The 18,530-nt window shown below is 36.8% G+C and overlaps 2 protein-coding genes across 2 annotated transcripts; both read right to left on the bottom strand.

Moving 5' to 3' along the window:
• Positions 1-240: 240 nt before the first annotated feature.
• On the bottom strand, positions 241-9,005 carry traf5 (Tnf receptor-associated factor 5). Its single transcript, XM_043222491.1, is given in 12 exon segments — positions 241-1,397; positions 1,400-1,645; positions 3,777-3,945; positions 4,680-4,799; positions 4,885-4,977; positions 5,124-5,198; positions 6,258-6,335; positions 6,408-6,572; positions 6,649-6,750; positions 6,829-6,886; positions 6,976-7,199; positions 8,850-9,005. Coding segments are annotated over 11 exon segments (1,641 nt in total). The 5' UTR covers positions 7,194-7,199; positions 8,850-9,005; the 3' UTR covers positions 241-1,080.
• A 304-nt stretch (positions 9,006-9,309) lies between these two features.
• Positions 9,310-17,960, bottom strand: rcor3 (REST corepressor 3). Its single transcript, XM_043223910.1, has 12 exons — positions 17,749-17,960; positions 17,593-17,649; positions 16,489-16,566; positions 16,304-16,356; positions 16,060-16,221; positions 14,380-14,504; positions 14,212-14,290; positions 13,831-14,049; positions 13,074-13,151; positions 12,921-12,978; positions 12,606-12,847; positions 9,310-11,796 (listed from the first exon to the last, which is right to left on the bottom strand). Exons 1-12 carry the CDS (start codon positions 17,870-17,872, stop codon positions 11,443-11,445), a joined length of 1,629 nt encoding a protein of 542 aa, XP_043079845.1. The 5' UTR covers positions 17,873-17,960; the 3' UTR covers positions 9,310-11,442.
• Between the last annotated feature and the right edge of the window lie 570 nt (positions 17,961-18,530).

Raw genomic sequence — 18,530 nt, forward strand, 5'->3', positions numbered from 1 at the left:
TGTAACTAATGCAGCTTTTATTATGCAATATTATAATGCATAATTATAATTTAGCTTATTCTAATCTGCAGAGATAGCTAGCTATGGCATAAAAACAACTTCTGTAAAGTTCAAAATGATCAGAGCCAGTTGTTGGTCTGGGCTCATACAGACCACTTAGCTTCAGAACAACAAAATAACCAATGTCCTTTTTCCCTCAACAAACTCTGAGGATATTATCGATCAGGCGTCAAAATTTGAAATGATTTACTTTATTGACTGGAAAGCAGTGCAGAGAGAAAAAGTCCTTGCAAACGATCAAAAATGCATTAAAACATGACCCAGGTCTATATGAGCCAACACGTTGCAAGCAAGTGTGCTATATGACCACTTATTCTGACAAGACCTTAAACAATAACCTTGTTAAGCTTTCCAAAAGTACCCAGCGTTACGTGAATATTGGATTCCTTTTTTTTCTTGATGAATATTTTATAAACGAGGCCCAGTTCAACGCTGGATTTGCACATCGCTTGATAAAGATGGAGTGAATGGAGTAGTCCCAGACGTTGAGTGAAACGGCATCAAATGTCTGTTTTGTCAGCATTCGGCTTGTGCTTGTCACTCTTTAGCTCCGCCCAGGCGGCGCGCCTCCAGGACCTTTTTTCTTCGACAATCGTAAAGCTGTCTCTTTCTTTTAAAAATATGATATATATGATAAAACTAAAGACATTTTGGAGATAGGAAAACGCGAAGGATGCCGTACTACTCTATAGGTACCCAAGTGCGTGCTATGCCCCTTTTTAAGCAGATGTAGATCTTATCTAGAAAAAATCAGTATCGTAAACGGTTATGTTTTAGGACCAATACTGTTTTCACGTGCAGAATCTTTTCATTCACATCCAAAATAAAATTTCATAAATACGGTGCATTAGAGCAATACATTCAACACCTTTATCTCATTTGTACTGATTCAGATTGATGAAAATCTGTGCATGTAAACATAATAACCAGTGCTACTACAACAAATGCCTTCAAACAGATATTAAAAGACACTTCATGAATCATGGACACTGTTTTGGGACAATTAATTTTTCTCATAGGCTACAAGTCCTCTAATCCAGTTGTGTCCACTTTTACTTTGATGAACAGCGTGTCGTCTCTTACATAAACGGCATTTCGAGGGGTCTCTAGATCGCCGTGGGATATGAATTTTGGGAAACCCGTAGCCACATTAGCATCACATGTTGGCCGATGAAAGCTATCGTTGCCAGCGTCGGGGGTGAAAGTATTGCTCTGGTGGTTCCTGGAGCCGCTTTGATCTAGCACAGTTAACGTTATGCTCTGTTTGAACGGCCATGGTAAGAGCGAGTCGAAATCTCCACGCATTATAGTGATGTACAGTGACAGGTGAGTGCCTCTCCTGAATTGTCCCCACCAAGGTAAGCTCGCACACTTAGCTTGTAGCCGCTACGGCTGGTGTAGAAGGGGGTCGAGGTGAGTGAGGTGCCGGCCTCTTTCCGGTGGCAGTAGTCGCGCACTTTCCAGATGAGCTTCCCGTCGTAGGAAGTGGATTCCAGCTGGCGGAAACGCTGCTCGTTGCACTGCAGTTGCTCCACGTGGATGTCTAACAAGCGGGTATGACGCTGACACGTCTGCTCTAACACACCTGAGGGACGAAAACGCACACAGTTCTATTTTTAACGTCTCCACAAAGAACATCTGGATAGTACTGTACTGAGGTAGACCAGAAACAAACTCTGTTTCAAAGCTGTGTAGGCCATGACACATGGCCATGGTTTTACTACAAAGTAAACCAAAAAAAAAAAGAAACATGGTTGCTACACTAATCATAGTTTAACTATGGTATTTGCAGTAAAACTGTGTTTATACAAAGAGTAAATGAAATGGCAAAAAAGCATGATTACTACATGTTAATACAAAAAACATGATCACTTTTAAAGCAATAAAAAATTTCTTCAAATATCGTTCTTGGAGGGCCAGTGCAAAGCCACTAGAAGGCAAGCCTTTTTGTGACAGGATTAAGTTTATGGCGTTTCCCATTCATTCTTATGACATTGGTAAATGCAGAGTGTCGCACAACTCTGAAAGTCAATGACGTTATGTCTGTAATGCAAATAGTTATTAAGGCACATGTGCTTGTCTAAAAAGTGAGACAATCTCTGGTCAGTGCCCCTCAGTGTAGCTCCTACATGTCTCGACACACTTGAATGGACGTTGTAACACCTTGATTAGCTGGCTCAGGTGTGTTTAATTGGGGTTGGAAACTCTGTACACGTGTTTTTCAAACTGTAACAAAAACACTGAAAGTCTAGCAATTGGTTTAGCAAGACAGGTCTCTTCAGAATGGTTTAACACAAAGAGCTAAGAAACTGTTGGCACACATTATATTTGTAAGCGTGTTTTTATTGTTCTCAGACTGAAGCTTTAAATCGGTTTTGCGATACGTTGATGTCAAACACTCGTTCTGCACAGTGCTGCTTTAAGTCGAACACACACATAATAACTAGAGCGCATAGGCATCAGTGGTTTGTCCATTTAATCATGTTAAATCAAACTGCTTGAAGAAGACAGTTAAGAACAGACGGCAGCTTTGCCGAGAGTGGGCATGATTTGAGTCATTGAAAAGTGAGTGAGAGCAGAGAAGACGTCATATTTTTTTGTATATTCAAATTTGGCTTGGTGGTTACTATAGACCTGAACAAACTCTGCTACACCCAAGGTCCATAGTTTTAACAATAAATATGCCACTGAGCCTTGAATAACCCAGGCGCAAAACTGAATCCTTTATTCAGAGAATTTATGCCATACACCAGTGGTGTAGATGCAAACCAGAGTCAAAAATATGGGGTGGCAATCTAATAACATCTAATAAAATCTACTAAAATTGTAATTTTATCATCAAAAGATCAAAGGTGTAACATCTTTGATAGTCCATGTGCTATTCAGCCAAGAGAAAATCTTAGATTTAAAATAATACTGCAATCCACAAATAGCAAAGTACTGGCAACCACTGAATCACTTGGAGGATATATGAAGTAATACTTTGTTCTTTTTTAGGAGTTATACTCCAGCAGGTGAATTCAGAGTATACCAAGGCCTTTGCTGGTAATGCTGTTTTTTTCAACAGGGTAGTTGACCCAAAGACAAACCTAGCTCTAGAAGACTGTTTAGCTGCAGAGTTTAGCTCCAACCCTTAACTTCAGGATTGGATACATGGTTGAAACTAAAATCTGCCGGAAGTCCATCATCTAAGAGCACCCTTGATTTACACTAAATTTGCACTAAAGCTTACCTTGCAACAAGGCAGGGGACACAACATATAATGATTCACAGGGTGACCGTAAGAGCCATTTTCCCCAGACAAGTCCTGACCAGGGTTCCTATATCGCCTAAAATATATTTATTTTGGCTTTGTTTGCATGCAGACCAATTGGTGTAGACATCGGTTCCTTAGGTTTTCTAAATGCTCTTGAGGTACTTTAACTCAAAGCAATAGAGTCTGTGGTCACCCTATAAGACACCCATCAATTTCTCCCAGCATCACATGGGTGACTCACACTGATAGGCAATTTATAATTTATCCTGCATGACATCTTTGGATTGTGCACCCTGAGGATCCAGGGACCTTCATGCACCACTGTCAAAGTCATGCATCTTGGAACCCAACAGAGCAGCTGAGCCCAAACTATTGCATGTTTGCGTTTCGAGGTACACCCATCTTGTCCAGCGGGTCCCTTCAATGTCAACATTTAAGCGGCCAATCAGACTTGACTTACCCAGGTGTTCCCTGAGGCTTTCTGTGACGGCCACCTGCTGTCTGAGGGAGTCCAGTGATGCCCGAAGGCTGGGGAGCTCTTCGCTCAGTTCAGACCCCAGAACCCCTCGCAGATCCCTCAGTTCACGCTGAACACTGCAGATCCGCACTCGCTGCTCCTCCACAGACCTCTGCCACACAGAGCATAAATATAAACTGTGATATAACAATAACTGTGCATATCCATGTATTTGGCAAACAGATTAAGAAAAAAGCACATAAAATATGCACAAAACCGTGTGCACTCTCATTTTTTCATCCAATAGGAAGTCTGCTATCTACTATATAAACACAGAATAAATTCCCCAAACAAAAAACATGCAGCAAAGCTCACACGATGGCATTCGCAAATATCAAATATTGCAGCAACTTACATTTTAAAGTGCCTCTATAATGGATTTAAAAAATTACCTTTCATTCAGTGTTCATTCATAACACATAAAAAGTGAATTAAAACACCCTGCAAAGTTTTAAATCTGAAAGTGCGCCGTTTTCTGACCTTGCAAGCACTTTAAACCTGTTGTTTGGGACTCCCAAAACCAAAATATGAACCTTTCATAACTCATAAAAGGGGCTCTTTATTGGTAACATAGGACTTTATTTTATTTTATTTCAGAACATAGTTTTTCTACTCTGTTCACTATTATATTCATGTGCATATTCAGAGTTTTGGTATTTAAAAGTTTCATAATAAAATGTAATAACATTTTGATACGCACTGACGCTATAATGACCACATAATTGCAATAATACATTATCGTACAATGCGGTAAAGGGAAGGTTTATGAGAATTTGAGAAGACAGTGTTTTTAAAAATACAGGGCAGTTTGCTTTTTTGTATTTGTATTTAACCGTTTTTTTTTACCTGTAAGGTAGTAAGAGTGCTGTCACACAGGGTGATATCCCGGTCCAGATTACTGACCACAAGACTTTTGTCCTTCAGCACCCCCTGCTGGACTAACATATCCTGCTGCAGCTGTTCCACCTACAACAACAACAACAGTTTCATTAAAGCTACAATAAGATGCATCATTTTCCCACGATTTTGATTTATGGAGCTTCTTTCGTACCTGTTTCTCAAGTTTGGTGTTGCTTTCCAGAACCAGCCGAACATGGGAACTGAACTCTGAGTTTTCATGAACTTGCACTTTCCCTCTTTTACCCTGGAAGAAAGTTCAAAATATAATATTTGAGAACGCGTTGCAGCTCAAGACTAATGGAAACATTCACTGAACTGCAACTCATCGAACAGGACAACATTAATAAAAAGACACTTTCACTTGCGTGTTAAATATGGATGTTTTCTTACTCTGAATGTGCAGCCGTAGTTTTTATAAAGGCAGTCAGTCTCCACTTCGAGACACTCATCAGAATGAGTTTGCAGCTGCAATAAGGATCAACAAGGAAATTAAAATATCTGACTATTGATGGAGCCCCTAAGCGGGCATGTCGATGGAAAAATATGAGATTAGAGGGAAACGTACATTTTAATGCTCACGAAATTGAAATACATTTTTGCTTCAAGCTCACAAATCATTTATGTTGTTTCCAAACATTGACAGTGAAGGACATAACATGAATGTGAGGTGGGAGGAAGTATTGTAGTTCAGTGCTTTGCTTCAAAAATGCAAAGTTTTTCGGAGGAATGCAATAGTTTTACAAGCAAACGAAACTTTGCATTCTCTTGCAAAACCACTGTGTTTCCCGAAAATCAATTAAAATGCCTTTTGCGTTCTCTCTGAAAATGTTTCCCGGAGAAATTTTGCTTTTGCTTGCACTACGCATGTGCGGGCCAACTTCTGCGATGGAACTTAAATGTTTGCGTTTTGCTTAGTTCTGTCAAACGATTAATCACTTACATAATAAAAGCTTTTGTTTGCATAATATCTGTGTGTGTGTGTGTGTGTGTGTGTGTGTTATAAATAGACACATGCATGTGATGTTTATATATTAAATATATTTATATATAATACAAAATATAAAAACACAAATATAAAAATGTATAGGCATGTAAATATTTAAAAATATGCTTATGTGAGTGTATATATATGCATATAGACTTTTTGTAACACTTTATTTTATGGTCACACCTATTAGCTATTATTACTTATTAGCATGCAGATTATTAAAATATTAAACTAAACTTCACAACTACTGCTTACTAACTACTAATAAGCAGCAAACAAAAAATGTATTGAGGGAAAAGTCGTAGTTAATACTTAACAAGTGTTACTTAATCTAAAGTGTTACCAAATCTTGGTAGTGATTAATAGCGATTAATCTTTGATTTGCAAGAGAATGCAACATTTCTTATAGGAGCACGACACTGATTCCGAGCAAACGTGATTTCCTGTCTCATAATTCTTCCATCTTCGTATCCCCGCAGACGCTCCATATCTAAACAGATGCGTGTTCATTAGAATACAGATTTCTAAAAGCAGACCTTATGTCTTTTGATCGTCTGAAGGCACTTGTTGGGACACAGGATTTCGATTTCGGGGCATGAAGTCTTCTGGTGGACCTGTCATAGATAAGAGGCAGGATTAGCAGCAAGCACACTAAATGCAGTATAGAAAAAGGGAAGCTCTCTGACCAGCAGCTGAGACACGGGGAACAACTGTCTGCAGTGATGGCAAGCCTCCAGACGGAAGGGGCAGGCGTTCCTCTGATGGTCCGTTTGGTTTTTGCGCAACACAGTGTGGTTGCAACCTACATTTGAACATCTAATTCGCTCGTACTGGCAGGCTTTTAGATGATCCTGAGAGAAAGAGGTATTGCGTTGTTATTCTCTGCTGTCCACCGCACAGCGTATTGGGTCACGTTTTGCCTTTTACCTGAAGGTTACTTAAGGTGACCCTCTGTGGGCAGTCTGGGGCGTTGGTGCAGTAGATCTCTAAGTTTAGCAGTTCCCGTTTACAGCAGTTGTCTTGAAAAACCTGCAAGCATCAGCCAATAGCACTGGAATAAAACAATAAGATCACGCGAACACGCATTTAAAATGTTGGCATTCTCACCTCTTCTGGTTTTATAGGAACGCTGTCTAAGGGACATTTCGAACTTCTCCCGTTTTCGCTGGGGAGAGGAAGGGTTGCACATTGCCGGATCATTTTAGACGCACGCAACAACTTGTTTAATTGATTTAACTGACGGGATTTTCTTACATGTGAGCCCTCACGCACTGAGCGCAGAAGATGTGCCCGCAGCTCGTCTGGTGAGGGTTCAGGACGATCCCGCCGCAGGACGGGCAAACAAACTGCTGCTTTAAAGGCAGCACGAAGCGCAACGTGCGATTGGTCAGAATGGATTCCAGCTCCCATGACCTCATTAGCTCAGAGTTCTGCCGGGACAAGTCTGGACACTCGTTCTCCTCCGCTGCCATGGAAACCTGGGGAAGTGAATTGAAATTAGATGACACAGCGACAGAGATGCAAATCATTTGACAAATGCAATCCTGTTTCATGTTCCTCTTTTGTTTTTAGCATCATTGAATTGAACTGAATTGAATTATTATATATAAAAATCATTTTTGATTAGTAATATGCATTGCTAAGAACCTTAAAGGTGATTTTCTCAGCATTTTGGTGTTTTTCACCCCCAGATTTTTGCAGTATCTCGGCCAAATATTGTCCTATCCTAACAATCCACACTTCAATGGAGAGCTTATTCATTTAGATGATAAATCTAAGTTTCATAAAATTGACCCTTATGACTGGTTTTGTCATCCAGGGTCACATATTTTAATGCATATTTACTTCACATTTTTAAGTATTTCTGGCTATAACCAGTTACAATACAAATAACCAGGTCAAAATACACAAACACACAAGTTTTCAGTATCGTTCAAAAACGACGCTTATAATTATATTTAATATTAATTTAAAAAAGCTTTTTACACTGTTTTATAAAACTCCTACGACCAAATGAAAAACTTCATTGTTTCTGTGTTCAAAATGTTTCAAACCAAACATGTTTTCTTTGCTTTAATTTGCAATCAATTTGGAGTTTTCGTTGTCCTCAATATCAAGTTCCATCCTGTTAGTTTTTTATAACATAACATAAACTAAAGCCGGGTTCCTATTTTCCATTTAGCCGATCCAGCACTCTTTTTTTAATCATATTTTTTTAATTCCCTTTTTGCGGTTTTGTCACAATCAAACATTTCACCCTGTTTGATAAAATAACTTTTTGCAACTTTTTATTTCTATCCTGTTCATTTTCTTGTAAACAGTTAAGCAAGTAATTATTAAAAAATAAATGAGTAAAAAAATAAATAAAAAAGATCGAGGCATCCGAGCATATTCCAAAAGTCTCATAAACCCAAAATAATAAATCCATACCTTCAGTTAATAAATGACATATCTAGGCATATCTGGGCAATGTAGAATAAATTCGTTTCAGCAACCTGTACACAGGGTTGACAGATGCATTTTAAACTCACTCTCAGTTTTATTAAAACTACAAAGCGTTGCCGGAAATGTGAATAAATATCCACCCTCTGTAACATTTCCAATGATTGATTGTTAGTACGGTTGACATTTAACACCTTCCCTACTCACACACGCAACAAAACAGAATAAAGTGATAACAAAGGAGACTTTAATCTATCGTTGCATAGTCAAAAAAAACGATAAGGACGTTATAACGACCAAATTACAGATCAGTAAAGACGCACTAATTAAACCGCGGAAGCTGCTTTTGTAATTTTTAAGCACACCACGGGCTGTTCCTGTGTGTGTGTGTGTGTGTGTGTGTGTGTGTGTGTGTGTGTGTGTGTGTGTGTGTGTGTGTGAGAGAGAGAAAGAGCGCAAACGTATGGGGAATCCCCAGTGCAACAACATGACACTGTGAATCTAAACTCTACTAAAGCAGTTTACTATTACACCCCTTTACAAAGTGCGCGCAATCAGCACCCTGCGTCAAAACTCAGTCAGCAGCTCACTTAGCCATCTATTCCTCATTTAAACATTTACTTTCGCTTTACACTGTAAGCTAAATTATTCGCAGTATTTACCTCAGAATGCATGGGTTTACCTACCTGAGGGCTAACGGCGTTAATAGCTCATTTTGACTGATGAGGCTGAGGTTCAGTGGATAAGCTTTAATCCTGATTTATAGCATTTGACAGCTACGCGTCTCCGCGCGCAGTGCCGTGCACGCAGTACGTCACTCTTATTTTGGGCGCGCTGCCACGCGATTAACGCTAACGGAAAACGGAACGACCAATCCTACTACGGCCAAGGCCTCGGCTCATGAATATTAATTAGGCGACGTCACAGAACAGCTGCAAGTCAGCGAGCTAATGAATATTAATATAGGAAGCCTTCGCTATAGTATGGTTTGAAAGGAAAGCGCGCTGCAGGAAGTTTCTATAAACGAGTGAGAGAAACTAAATTTTTAGAAAACTAAAACGTGCCACAAGTAGCCGAGGCACACTTAAATGCGTGCTTTAACTAAAATCGGAAAGTAAAGGCTTAACAAATGAAAATGACATTAGAGTGTGTTCAAACGTGTTTTAATGTTTCCATATGACGAGCACATGACACTTCACATATGAACATGCTTTAGGCACAACTTTAGAGAAGAGACTTTTCGTTATTTTACATATAATGCCACGACACTCTGAGCTGCCTACAACCCGTTCTTAAAAATTGCAATTTGCATTAAAAAAAAAAAAAAAAAAAAACTTTTTCTGCTGAAATAATTATTTTGTAAGTGCAAGGAGCACACATATAAAAATCTCAATTTTGAAAAAAAGTACCAAGAAATCTAGATAAATTATGGTTAGATTTGTACACAAGTGAAACGTGTTTACACAGTGACTGTCCGCATGCACAAGAATATTCCAGCATTGATCAAAGATTGGTCACATTCTGATTAGGTGTCTGGCGGACTACCATAACCAGATGAACATTTCCGAAGGAGACCGTGTGTGTGTCCCGTAAAGACACTGTAAAGGTTATTCTGAACTACATATCTGTGAGAAATCAAACTATTTATGAAAGAACAAAAATAAAACCTTTGAGCAAAACTACTTTAATTCTACAAAAAAAGAAATACCATTTTTAAAAAAAGTATCTCATGATACAAATTTACGTTTGTGTTTAATATTAATAACAATGAAACTACTAAAACAAACTGTGAGAGCATCGCTATTGTTTCCAGAAGAGAATAAAGGGGAAAGAATGTACATTAATTTATTCCGATAGCGCTCGTTACGTGTGTACAGTAATATTCAGAGCCTTGGATTACGTAAACATCTTTTCAGAATAAATAAAAGGTTAAATTAGATGATAGACCTTAATTGGAAAAGGATGTGCATGTATGGATGATATCAGTTCACAATCCTGCACATTTTATGGGGGTGAAAGAAGGGTAATGCTACATGCATACTCGGATTAAAACAACACACCACTAATAAAACAACTCAGATCAACAGCTTAACGTCTGGTGGGAAAGTGTGGACCATTTACACTTTTCTGCAAGTCAAACAGGTTTATAAGCAAACCCGGTTAATCGCCAATTAACAGATGAGGTTAAAAAGCGCTTAATAAGAGGCTGAAGGTGTGGATTCTATATGATTTTCATTAGCAATTAAGTATGAGATTATATTTTCTTGTTAAGAGCACTTTGATGGCAAGAGAATTTGGACAGGTGATTTTCTGTCAGTCTGTAGCACCAAATATTAAAATATGAAACACGTAAAACGACAACATAGTAATCAACCACGGACAGGTGAACAACAGAACGACAAGCAAAACCCTTTTAAAAAGGCGGTTCGCCGTTACATCATAGATACTAAAGAACAACAAGAAAAAGTGCTGTGATAGAACACAATATTTTAAAGATTTAAAGCAACGGTTCACTCAAAAATTAAAATTACCCAGTGGTTTACTCAAACCATATTTAAAAAAAAATAAATAAAATAAAAATAACGCCCCGCCTCTTCCAAATTTTATAATGGCAGTGAAAGGCTGTACTGATTTTGAAGCAAACGACCATCCATCGTAAAAAGTGCTGGTTAATAAAGACCGTCTGAAGAGGATTGAGTGTAAGAAAAATGTTTAAAAAAAAAAAAAAAAAAAAAGTTTAGAAATTGTAAGCTTAACTGTCGTATGCACAAATCACAGAGAAGTGATGAACGAATTCAGAAGCACAAAAAGAGCAACTGTAAAGAAATAAGAGGATTTTGATAAAGGTTTTCCTTGGTTCTTGGTTCACACACATACATAAGGCCTTTATTATCCCCCGGAGCACTTTTTATGATGGATGAACACTTTATTGGTCTTCAAAGTCTCCTTTATAAAACTTGGAAGGATACTATTAAACAGTACTCCGATTGTACTCGAAGACGAAGACTGTCATATACACCTAGGATGGCTTGAGGGTGAGCAAATCACGGGGTGATTTTCATTTTTGGGTGAGCTGTCGCTTTAAAAGTACAATGTTACAACGCGATTACAAAAATCTAAAATAAAAAACATCAGTTCAAATAAATAAAAGTTACGTAACTAATATATACAGTTTAAAACGATCTTTTTTTCCCTAGTATTCACAACGAGAACTTAACTAAATTATTACCTTCATCAGTAATGTCACAAATATAAAAAAAAAAAAAAAAACAACACACATCAGTGTAGAGAGGAGGAGGGCGTCTCGGACTGGATGCCCACCAGAGTGGGCGGCTGCTGGCCCGGCGCAGCTGAAGCCGTGCTGGGGGCCGGGGCCGAGGGTCGGGGGTTGAGGCGTGGAGGCATGGGGTTGGAGGGCCGGATGAGAGGCGGAGGCTGGTTTAGGGCAGGACGGGGTTGAAGGAAGCGGGCTTGCTGCTGCAGAGGAGGCGGTTGGCGGTGTAGCGCTGGGGTGGCGGGAAGAGACGGGCGCAGAAGAGGTGGAGGCTGGTTGAGAGACGTGGAGCTGCTGGCTGCCGTTAGAGACGCTGCCGTGGCTACAGGAGACGGACCCGAGGCCGGGGTCACCTGACCCTGATCGAGAAAGAAAGGTGAAGACCATAGGTTAAATTTTTTTTTTACTGTGTGAACCGTATTCGTTTTCACAAAAAAAAAAAAAAAAAATGCAGAATGCGGCATACTATTTTTCCTTATTTTACATAAGCACAAATATTTATTTTTAATGGTAACGTACACAAATAAAAGCAAACCTCTTACGGTTTTGATTATCTGTATGCCTAGTAGTTGACAACGCAGCCTGTTCATTATAACAAAATATAGCCAAAAAAACCCTAAAATTCATATTGCTCAATTTAAATAATCTGATCGTCATCAGCAAATGCAAATAACAAATCGCATACGTTTGTACAGAATTTAAATTTCTGTATTTTCATCAGAACCATAAATGCCATGCTCTTAAGCCCTTTTGTTTCCCAGATGTCTGCAGAATCCATAAAGCTTCGATCGCCCCCTGGAGGCTGTCTGTCTGCAGTACAGGTCATAAACCCCACCCTCTTCCATGTAAACCAATGGGACTTAAAATATATATATATATATATATATATATATATATATATATATCAACAATATACATATAAAATGGTTTTAGTAATTTATGGATAGCTATGTCAAGCTTATACACATTTAATTGTAAGGTTTTGTGATAAGTTTAAATTCAGCAAGTAATTTGATGATATAAAAATGGTGGCTGTTCGGGTCTGTGGGAGTTTGACAAAACTGGCTCCAAATGACATCATTTACATCAAGGCGGCAGCGCCCATACTAAAACGATTTGGCTATAGCGGAAGAAAGCAGAGATCTTTTCTTATGGATTGAACCCTTACCTCTTCCTCTTCTTCATCTGTGCTCTTTCCTGAGGAGATGTTGCTGTTCTTTCCATCCTCCCCAGAGTTAGCGCCATCTCCGTTGGGAGTGTGAGTTCCCTGCTCCGCCTCCCATTCCTGAAGCACCTCGTCCAAGTTAAAGCGCCGCCGATAGTTCACAAAGAAATTCTTCACCTGCCCCACCGTTTTATTCCCGATCACGTCGGCGATAGCCTGGAAGTCCTTCCCGTATTTTCTTACCCCTGGTTGAACAAGGCAACTTTTTGTTTTTAATTTGCTATAACAACAGAATAACAAAACTAACCGTTTACTGACCTTGTACCGCCAAAAGCTGCTCATCTGTTGTCCAGCGGGCATTTATCTTTTGAGTGCACTGGAGCAAAGCGTAACATTTAGCGAGATGCCAATACGCAAACAAAAACTATCACTTTAGAATAAAAGCGCATATGAGAAGCAGAAATGAATCACCTCAGGCAGTCTGAATTCATCGATTCCATCTTCAATCTTCTGTTTGAGTCCACTGTTTAACTGCTTGGCATTTTGAACCTAGAAACCAGGTACATTTGTGAGAAAGAAAGAACATTAAGAAAAGGTATGTTCATGTCGGTTATTTCTCCTAACAGGCAACTGGCGCTTGTTAACCGATTATTAACCATTAACCAACAAGATTATGAATCAAATTAGAAAGTAGGTGTCTGTGACCGGTTAAAAATAACAATATTGGTTAATGTGCAAAAAGTATATATATATATATATATATATATATATATATATATATATATATATATATATATATATATATAATGTTTATATATATATATATATATATATATATATAGACTGCAGATAATATATATACTATTTTTGGGTTTATTTTACAAAAGGACAAATATTTATTTTTGTGGTAATTAAAAAAACAAATAAATTTTATATATATATTATATATATATATATTTATATATATATATATATATATATATATATATATATATATATATATATATATATATATATATATATATATATATATATAATATTTTTTTACTAAGTAGATATTGCCTAGACCCATGCAATATTATGACAACAGTTATTTTACATGGACATTTAAATGAGAAAGCTCATGGACATTTAAATCAGCAGCTCAGTTTGTAACATTTTTAAACATTTTGGTTCTGCATTAGGCCTATTTCTCAATGTAATAAACAATAAATAATACCGGCCACACCTGCCGTTTCAGAGACACCAGCTCCATGTCGAGCTGACGCAGGACAGAGTTTGCTGCGCTGGAGCTGCAGGAGACGGCCACCACATCCTCCTGTGTGAGGTACATGCCTTTGGGTGGGCGGCACTTGGAGCGCTGGCTGTGGTGACGGTGCTGCAGGGTCTGGTGGTCTCTCCGTCCCAGCCCGATCTTGGAGCTCAGCGTCTGAGGTTCTGCATGAGTCTGTCATGGCAAAAACAAATCACTGCAAACAAATCACTGCAACGAGGCACCGGTAGCAATTGAAATATTTGAAAAAAAAAAAAAAAAAAAAAAAAAAACAACAACAGACACTTAATATTTGATATATCATCTAAATGTATATTACAAAAAAATATATATTACCTCCTTCTTCGCCTCTTTTGTAGGGTCATAATCACTGTCGTTGGCCTCAATAGGGTTGGCGTCTTCCATCTCTTCCTCGCTATTAAGTCAAAGGCAAAAATAAAGAGACCAGAAACACTAAAAACTTGAATCCATTTCTAAATAAATGAGCTCAAAGATCAAACGGACCTTTCATCTTGGTTATTCCGGTTTGCCAGCTTTCGAGCTTGTCGGTCCATTAGACTTGTCCGGGATCGAGTTTTTTTCCATGAGTAGTAATACTTCACAAGGCTGGATATGGATTTGTCCGGCAACTGCAATCAATTATTAAATTAAAAAAAATAGTGAGGTACAAAACATAAAATTGTAATGATGGCTGTGATTGGATGACTTCAACGGGGCAAATCTCATAAATTTACACCAAAAAAAAAAATAAAATAAATAAATAAAAATAAGCCAATTAGCAATTACATGTTTAAAAAAAATAAATCAGGTCTGCAATAATTTTAGCAAAAAATAAATTAAAACTGTTTAAAAAAAACTACCGTTTTTGTATTTCAATATTTGAAAATAAAGCTGAATTTTTTTTTATACATTACTTCAGTCTTCAGTGTCACATGGTCTTTCAGAAAACCCAGTCATAAATCATTATTGGTGCTCAGTTATTAATGTGTTACACAATAAAATATTACATTGTGCAAAACAGTTTTTGTAGAGTAGTAATTTAGTTTTTTTTTAGGATTCTTTAATCTTTTGTAGTTTCTGCTTTGTTAATGTATTTATTTGAAAGAAAAATCTTTAAATGCTAGAATGATTTCTGAAGGATCACGTGACACCGAAGACTGGAATAAAGGTGCAGTCACACTACACTTTTCGCTCTTTGACTTCTATTTATATGCATGCGAATGCAGGACAGCAAAAAATGCAAGCTCAAGCGAAGAAGTTTCACATTTCACTGCGCTCCAAAGTTTAAGTTCTGGGAAATCTGACCTGAAAATTCTTATCATGTGAAACCGATCAATACGTCCCTTGCAGCTGAATTAAAACTAATTTTTGCATTTTGTCTAGTGTGAGTGCAGGTTAAAAATGCCCAAAACTCAGCTTTGCATCACACAAATTAAAAATAACAACAAAAAATTAAGTTGTAAAAATATTTCTCAGTATTATGATTTTTGCATTACAGAACCTCATAAATCTGCATTTTAATATACACCAACAAGGACAACAAGTCTTTGCAACTGAAGTAATACTTCATAATATTAATATTTTTATGGTATTTCTAATTAAATTTAGCGCAAGTGAGAAAATTATTCCATAAACATAAAATTGTCCGGTATTGTATGCAAGTGTAATTTTAATTCACATTGTAATAATAATTAAGCACACAAATCTTAATGCAAAAAATTTTATATGAATCATGCCAGTATTTATTTAAATTAGAGTAGTTCAAAAAGCAAACATTAAAATAACATTGCAATTTTACCAAAAAGTTACTGTATTATAATAACATGAACATAATGAAAATTATTTAACAAACACAACCTAAATGCATTATATTCGTTTATTCATATTAGAAATTACATGAATATAATTTGATATCTAAATGAATGTAAATATTTTCAAAATATTGTCTGTGCATATATGCATAAATACACACAGAAAACAAACATATCATGCAAATGATAACTTATTTCGGATGCGATTAATCACAATTAATCGTTTGAGTATACGTTTTTGTCCTCATACAAATTTAATCCCAAGAGAAATGAGAAATAATAATGTGACCTAGACACATTTATAATGAGACTAAGCCTCTTAGTTTGAAGACATGTCATTGTTACCTCAGTAATACTAGAAGTGATGACTCACCATCTGCTGGATCCGATGAAAGCTCTTCCCATGAAAACTGAACGCTTGCTCAAACAACACCTTGTCCTCCACCGTCCACTCATCAGGGAAGGGGGTGAAGTTTGGCAGATCAGCGAGGGACTTCTCAATGTTGTGTTTGTGCCAGAAGAGCATGCCAAGAGCCTGTGGAGCACAGAAGACATCCATACGTTTATTAACATTAACAACAATATATATCTTTGAGGACTGTGTTCTGTTAACTCACCTGCTCAACATTGTACCCATGCTTTTCTTTTGCAATTGCAATGTACTCATCCACTGAAAAAAAAATATATATATTATAATAATAATAATAATAATAATAATAATAATAATAATAATAATAAATAATAATATACATATGCACACGTTGTCACAATGAAAAGCAAAAAGTTTCAAATTAAAACTTACATTTAGAGTCAACTATTGCGTGATGTGGAGACCAAACCAACATGCCACCATTGTCTTTGTCGCTGTATTTTGTGGAGCCTAAAAAAATTAAATAAATTAAAAAAAAAAAAAAATTACAATACAAAAGTATGCTTTAAACATGCATTTAAAAAATATTTTATAATATTTAAAATAAACACACACACAAAAACTACAATACAAAAAGTATGCATTAAACGAGCATTTTAAAAATATTTTATAATATTTAAAATATAAACAAATATTTAAAAATGAAAAAAAATTACAATACAAAAAGTATGCATTAAACGTGCATTTTAAAAAATATTTTATAATATTTAAAATATAAACACACACAAAAAACTACAATACAAGTATGCATTTAACGTGCATTTTAAAAATATTTTATAATATTTAAAATATAAACAAATATTAAAAATAAAAATTACAATACAAAAAGTATGCATTAAACGTGCATTTAAAAAATATTTTATAATATTTAAAATACAAATATTTAAAGAATTACAACGTTAATAAGAATTAATTTTGACCAATATTTATATAAAAAGCTATTTGAGAGTTAAATCACATTCCGTTCCGTCTCATTTGCAAAATTTGCACATTTAATATTTTATATAGCACGTATAACAATTTTAAACAACTGATTATGTCTAAGCAGATTTACAGTATTAAATAGAAAAACAATGTGTCAATAATGCAGAAAGACAACAGTAAACGCTTGTAAAAGTTTTACAAGTTATTTAAAATTTCCCGTTTAAATATCCGATTTATAAACGATAAAAAAACAAGATTAAACTGCGACTCTCATTTAATCTTATGTCAAAGTTACTGGTTATATTAGCTGATGAGTGGCTAAGCGAGAAAGCTAACATCCTTTTACAAAAAGCTTTTCGCGAGTACATAATCATACACCAACATTACAAACTCATTTAAAATGACAACACCATCCATTCGAGACCCCAAATCTTTGAATACAATCTTAAAATATTGATTTATACGCAAATTATTGGGCGCGATAAGTGCACCGAGGCTACCACAGTCAGTCAGTCAGGTTCTTAAAGGCGGAATGCAGCGCTTTTCCCCTACCTGGATCAAACTCGGGAATGTTTGCTTGATAATCTGACCCCACCCGCATGCCCACATCTGAAAATAAGAATAACGCGTGAGGTTTCAAACGTTTTAAGGGATTCGTTTTTCATTAAAATGCATAAACAACCTCCGCAGGGGTGTTCGAGGCTATACCGTGCTCGTCGTCGCTGCCGCTCTCGTCCGAAAAATGTCCATTCGAGGCGTTAGACGGGCTTTTCGTTCCATTTGAGCGACCTTTGCCCAGATATTCCGACCCTTTGTCCATCATTCCCGGCATAGTGGCGATAAGCGTGATAATTTTGAGCTAAAACGAAATATGTCAACACTACAGCATTTATTCTCTGTCAAGTGGCTCTGCGCAGCTGCGCCGCTGTGCACTCCGATATCCATCCGCTGGATCGCGCTCGCGTTTCCTTAGCTTCTCTGCCTGTCTCTTCATCGTTAACATCTGTCGTGAGTTTTCGTCAAACGTTTAAACTAAACGAGCAGGTTTGCGTGATTTTGTTCTTCTTTTAACGACCGACCCTAATGTCCGGATCTAGTTTCCCTCGCGGAAGGAATTGTTACGCATGTAAACAAAGGTGAAACGCGGCTCTTGTGTGCGCCACTGTTGCATCACTTCTTTTCAAACACGTTTTAATTTTTTTCCTTTCAAAATGTCAAACTATTTATCTTTTGTGAATTACATTAATTATTAAACGGAGCATAAAAGATTTACATCTCGTGATAAACACGAGCTATGTTTAATGATGCGCAATTTATGCTGTTGAGTAGGTGTTCATAAACGCTTCTATTAGTATTTTAATAGTTTTATTTATTTATTTAAATCCTAGTGTTCATGATTTTCAAGTAAAACTGACATAAACGTGTTAATGTATTTATAATTACAAAAGGAACTAGTTCTTCCTTTGGTTTTAATAAACTTAAACATAAGT

The sequence above is a fragment of the Puntigrus tetrazona genome, chromosome 22, assembly GCF_018831695.1.
Source record: "Puntigrus tetrazona isolate hp1 chromosome 22, ASM1883169v1, whole genome shotgun sequence".
NCBI classification, from domain to species: Eukaryota; Metazoa; Chordata; class Actinopteri; order Cypriniformes; family Cyprinidae; genus Puntigrus; species Puntigrus tetrazona.

Coding starts and splice junctions, on each gene's coding strand:
- rcor3 (XM_043223910.1), bottom strand. CDS start 17,872: ATGCCGGGAATGATGGACAAAGGGTCGGAATATCTGGGCAAAGGTCGC. Junction 16,567..17,592: donor CATTCCCGAGTTTGATCCAG/GTAGGGGAAAAG, acceptor TAATTTTTTTAG/GCTCCACAAAATACAGCGAC. Junction 14,505..16,059: donor TTCATCGGATCCAGCAGATG/GTGAGTCATCAC, acceptor AATTGATTGCAG/TTGCCGGACAAATCCATATC.